Source organism: Pundamilia nyererei, unplaced genomic scaffold, assembly GCF_000239375.1.
Source record: "Pundamilia nyererei isolate P.nyererei 1_Seehausen unplaced genomic scaffold, PunNye1.0 scaffold00271, whole genome shotgun sequence".
Taxonomy (NCBI): domain Eukaryota; kingdom Metazoa; phylum Chordata; class Actinopteri; order Cichliformes; family Cichlidae; genus Pundamilia; species Pundamilia nyererei.
The window spans coordinates 437,932-443,715 of NW_005187672.1; the positions used below are offsets into that span (position 1 = coordinate 437,932).

A 5,784-nucleotide genomic window follows, 5' to 3' on the forward strand; every position below is an offset into this window, starting at 1 on the left:
TAAATAGAGAAAAGAAAAAAAAAACAAAAAAAAACATCAAGCGGTTACATAAAGGAAAAACAAAACTTATTCTCAGCAGTGGCAGGTCAGGCATGACAAATGTTGTCTCTTCCCTACAGCAGCAAGTATCACAACTCATCTAGACTTAAAGTTTAACTTGTACAAGTAACACAAAGAAGGAATAGATAAACAAGAAAAAGCAGTTGCAAAGATAATTATATAATGCATAGCACACTGCTCGTTTAAGGGGAAGCATGACTAATAATCGGTTGAAATACCAAGCAGGATGCAGGTGCAGTATTCAGTGCATCTAAGGCTCAACCAGCCTCCATTCATGTGTTCGAGATGAGCTAGATGTTGACAAACTTCTGCAACCAACTTTGCTATTGTTAATGGAACTGCTTCACCGCCCTTCCCCAAAGTGAATAAAGCAATATACACCTTTTTACGATTTTAAAGACAGGTTATATGCATTACGTATATATTTATATATAGAGATATGAGTATGAAAAAAGTAATCAAATAGTTCAAAACTGTGGTTTATATCCATTCTTTACCACATAAATATATATCTATAATGTTTATATATAAAAAAACCAAAACAAATGTCTATAGTTTCTTAATACCTTTTTTTTTTTTAACGAAGCAAGACTATCTACAGACCTAACAACCAACAAATCTGATGCACTAATGCTAGTCCATAGGACGACAACTCAAGTATTTCAACTGAAGAGAAACTGAAAATAAAGATCCAAAAACAAAAAAAAGACCTTACACAGTCCTGAAAAGAAAGTTGTATATAATAATCACACTTTTCAATGAAGTCCAAACAAAAACCAAAGTCTGCCAAGTACTCAACATAAAAAAGGACTTATTTACACAGCTCAAAGCTCAGGAGGAACCCTTCTATTTGTCACGCTAGTTGTTTTTTGATGCTGCTGCCTTCACTGGCTTGTCTTCAATCTTTCATACAAAGTATGTAAAAACCCTCATTGGTTGATATTAAGACAAAAATCAGTCTAATGATATTGTAGATACACCACAAAACACCATGAGCTCCATCTGAAGGGAATCTTAGAGGAAGAACTGATTTTTCTTTTTCCCTTTTTTTAAATCCCCCATTTACCTTTATGATATCTCCATGTTTTTAATTTTTCATGCACTTTTTGCAGATCAACCTTTGAAGTTTTGTCCATTTCCAAATCAGACCGGAAAGCGAGTCGCTAGCCGTAACGACCAGACGACCGAGGGGAGGGGGGGGGACCCACAGATGATTTTACAAATGAAACCAGCACTGCCACTGATTCTATAATCTAAAGGTAATACAAAGATCTCAAAAGGTATCTTTTACATCATAAATCTCTCCAGAAATTTCAACCACTGCAAACTTTCTTGTAAAGTTCAAAAGCTCACAAGGTGTCATATGAAGATATTTCTCAAAGTATCCAAGTCAAAATATTTTGTTCCAGGTCCAGTAAAAAGTTTCTCCAAATTTTTCTTTTTATAAAAATAGATGCTTTTAAACCCACATCAAAGAGGTTCTTAGCTCTTTGGCAAGGTACTGCTTTAAGAATCTTTTTTTTTGTCTTTTTATCTGTTAATTGTACAATAAGCAACATTATGCAGCCAACCAATAACCAACTGATATTACAGGAAACAGAATACTTACAAAATCAACAGAACCGCAAATAGTTCAACGCAAGTACTTGCTAACCACCGAAGGCATAAACGCACGTGTGGCAAATCAGGACACAGAAGTACAAAGAAAAATCACTACACATAACCTTACAAGACTTACTGTTTCAAAGCAGATGTGCAACAAAATGACAAAACCTAGAGTAACATTTTAGATGGTCCATCTGTAAAGACAGCAAGAGAAGTCAACATGACAGGCATCAAGACCTGCAGGTATTTTTCTGTTTGAAAGTATAGAGAAGATTCAAAGTGTAGCAATGGGAAAAAAGAGAAGGAAAAAAAAAGAGATCACATTGTTGGACGCTAAATATCGTTTTTCTTCGCAACACTGATTTACAAAGCTCTTGTTACTAATGTAGAAAGTTACGGTCAATACGCTTCCATTTTCTGTTTCCATTTTCTGGTGAGTTTTCTAGAAACAATCTGAGTTTCAGGCTTTGTGTGTTTTGTTGGTTTTGAATGACACTTGCAGAACTCTGTCCCCAAGGCGGTATCCATTCAAGCTGGCGATGGCCACAGCTGCCTCGTCGTAATTAGTCATGGTGACAAAACCAAATCCTTTGCACTTGTTTGTGTTAAAGTCGCGGATAACCTTGACGTTTGTGACAGCACCAAACGGCCCGAACATCTGCCAAAGGATGCTTTCATCTGCGTCCGGAGCCAGGTTGTAGACGAAGATGCACCAGCCAGTGCCCGCGTGCCCCGGGATGTTGATGCCAGCCAAGCTGGTCACCCCGTCAATGGCCATCGGGGAGAACCTGCTGTTAAAACACAAAAAGTAACATGGTTCAAGGCAAGAGCCAAAATGAGCACAAAACGGGCCATTTTATAAGACAGGAGATCGTACCAACAAGCCTAACAGAGTGTGACAAGTCTCTGCAGGGATCAGCTCTACCCACACATCGTGAGCCATGGATGCTTCTATGGCCATATGGTGCTAGTGCCATTCTTTCATTTCAGGAATTACATAATCAGATTTTTCACTAAACACACTTCCTTCATCTTCTGCAGCAAGTCACCTGAGCAGCAACCCTCAGAATAAATGCACAGATTCAGTCCTCGAGCTACTCCCCACACATTTAGTTTGTAGCTTCACAACTGCAAAGGAAATTATTTCCTCCAAATCAAAAACTGGCAAATCATAAAGGGAAATAAATTCTATATAAACGCGGCAGTTGCCAAGAGCATAATAACGAGGCACAGAAAGGCTCTGGCCTTCGGTAAGTGTGCTTTTGCAGATTTAAGAAACAAAATTCAAAGTGCATGAAAAGCCTATGAATTATTGCAGCAGGTGTCACACAAGATTAGCTGCTCCACTTGGCCTCTCAGGGAACATCCACTATGACAGGTGTGCTCCCAGCATCAAGGACCCACGGAGAAATTTGGCAACCAAGACGTCAGCCAACGAGCACGGCAGAGGAGAAATCGCACGTCTATTGCTGCTGGTGACGGCTCTTTGAGCTTCCAGGGAACTGGACTTCAATCACACACGAGGAAGACATTCTTATAAAACTGAACTGAGACAAACTGGTATCCCGGCGAATCCTGAAAGACGTCTGACGCAACAAAGTTTAAAACAGGACAGGGCTGTCCATAATAGATCAAGGTAAGAGTGCAAAGCTCAATACAAACGTGCAATTTTGTGCAATAGCAAGTAAGATTGTAAGAGTCTGCCCTTTGTTATGTAGACAAGCGGCGTAGACAGTGCTTTAATCTATCACACGTTGTGACATTAGCTCTAGATTAAAGCGCTCCACTGCATCACCAGCAGCTGATTTTATACAGTTTCCTTATTTCAGAGAACACGTTTAACGGACAAATACCTAAACCCGTTTATGTTAAACACTGAGCATGGCCACTAAAGCAGTCACCTCCGTGTCCCCAAAGATACAGAGACTCTGCTTTGTTCAAACCATAAAGAGTCATCACATTTTGCCACAAACTGCACTTCAGATTCTCCAACATGGCAGCTGAGCAGACCACATGCTGCTCTTTAGTATATTAACGCACTAAATACTCAATTAGATTAAAGGATATCGACCCGGTTAGCAACCTACAGACAATGCAGTCATGTTATTTATGCTTTAGAAATTGTAAACCAAACCAGAAACGATGCCACATCAGGCAGTAAGAGCGACTTAAATCAGATAAATTTAGCAGGTAGTTTTTGACATCCTGCGCTGGTCTAACACAATGGAGAGACCCTGCCCCTCCAGCCTATGCTCTCAGCATACACAGGTCTGCCTTTAGGCATCTGCAGCAGCTGTTCAATATTTACATCATGACTTACTGTGAAGACAAACAGCCTGATTCACCCGCACCAACTGAATTGTGTGTATATTTGTTGTGGATGCACAGAAAAGCATTTGCTTTGAGCAGCAGTCTCATATTGAATCAGTGCCACTTTATGCAGTGTTAACTACCTACACAATGCTGCCATAGAGCTCATAGGAAATAAACAACAAAATGTATCCCATCAGCTCCCTCGCGTTAGCTCGGAATTTCCCTCAAGGATCAATTAAGGCAGACTACAGAATCTAAAACAGAAAGTCAATTTACCTTTTGACTCCGTAGGCCATGTTCAGCAGATTGTCCAACCTTAAAAAAGCAAAACACCAACAGACAAATTAATTTTATAAGAAAGAAACTTTTCAGGAAGCTGATGAGTTTTGACAGGATGACAAAGATGAGTAATGGGTCTGATACCACGATTAAAGTCTGCTGTTCCACTTAAATTTTCCCCAGTCATCCTTCACAACACAGCCAACAGGAGACTTGCAGTTCATACAGAAAAAGGGTCAATTAGGCTGACAGGGTGGCAGCTTTAACAACCACTGACATCAATCAGCACACTGAAAATTAACACATTTTTTGGACTAACTTGCACAATTTGTTCATTCATTGCTCATCTCATTTCCACATTTGCCAAAAATCTGTTTAAACCCGATTGTGTGGTAGGCCTACGTCTGCAACATGCCGCAAAGTCAATGTAATAATGGGGATGATATATTCTGCCCAGAGTACCGACGAGCTCCGACACAGAATATTTTCACGATACTGCCAGTGAGACAATTTAAATGCTAATATCCAAAAACCTCAGAGGGTCAACAAAATCAGCTTCACTAGCAGTATTATACTTTTTTGGTGTGCCCCTTTTACCTGAAGCGTTGTGCCTGCTGTGCGAGGGGTCCTGGGTACCTTCGATTGGGTGACTGATAGAGCTGGGACAGCAGCGCCTGGCTGGTCTTTTGGCTCGGGTTGTTTGCAAACTTGACTGTAATGGGTTCGGTGGCACCAGGCGGCTTCTGACAGTTCAGACCCTTGATGGCCTCCTCAGCCTCAACTCGCCGGTCAAAACGAATGAAGCCAACTCCTCTGGAAACACCTGAGAGAGCCCAGTAACTCCAGATTAGTCATACTGAGCTTCACCCGACTGTCAAAACATGAACTAATGATCAGCCTTTTAAGTAGACTCGTTTAACGCCAATATGCCTTTTTATTCCCCTCCAATATGACTTTACCATTTTACCCAGTAGTACAGTGAACTGCTTTCAAGGTCTGTCACTACACCGTAAAGTAATTTCTTACTCCAGTTTTAAAAGCATGACCTTACAGCATGCGTGACCACAAACATGTGCTTTTTTATATTTGTATGTATTAACAGTGAAGTGCGTTCCACGTCTGGAAATTCATTAAATAACACAACATACACACACAGGAGGAGGACATACATCAGCAGTGACATGTATTTATGGACATCTATGAAGTAAACTTTATATATAACTAGGCTGGTAGCAGTTTAACAGCTGTAATTTCTCTGTAAAGTGACATTTTACTGCCTGTTATTAGCAGCTGAACATTAGGAAAAAGCTACATTATGTTAGCACAGATGTAGAAAAACTGATGACGCAGGTACTTGGTCTTTGACACACTCTAGAGACACAAGCTAATTATTCATATTTAGTTATTCGTTTATAGGGATGGGTACCGGTGTCCGGTGCCATGATGGCACTGGTTCTGACATAAACGGTAGTAACCAGACCGAAAAGCAGCGCACATTTCGGTGCTTTATTTCGGTGCTTTTTTTTT

At 40.2% G+C, this 5,784-nt stretch overlaps 1 protein-coding gene across 2 annotated transcripts in view; it reads right to left on the reverse strand.

Moving 5' to 3' along the window:
• Nucleotides 1-1,991: 1,991 nt before the first annotated feature.
• Nucleotides 1,992-5,784, reverse strand: part of elavl2 (ELAV like neuron-specific RNA binding protein 2) — a 32,774-nt gene continuing 28,981 nt past the window's right edge. For both annotated transcript variants that reach the window (XM_013915214.1, XM_005750380.2), the window contains 3 exons: nucleotides 4,855-5,080; nucleotides 4,255-4,293; nucleotides 1,992-2,456 (listed from right to left, as the gene is read on the reverse strand). In XM_013915214.1, coding sequence (XP_013770668.1) covers nucleotides 2,126-2,456; nucleotides 4,255-4,293; nucleotides 4,855-5,080 — 596 coding nt within the window. In that variant the 3' untranslated portion in view covers nucleotides 1,992-2,125. The remainder of the gene's footprint in view (nucleotides 2,457-4,254; nucleotides 4,294-4,854; nucleotides 5,081-5,784) is intronic.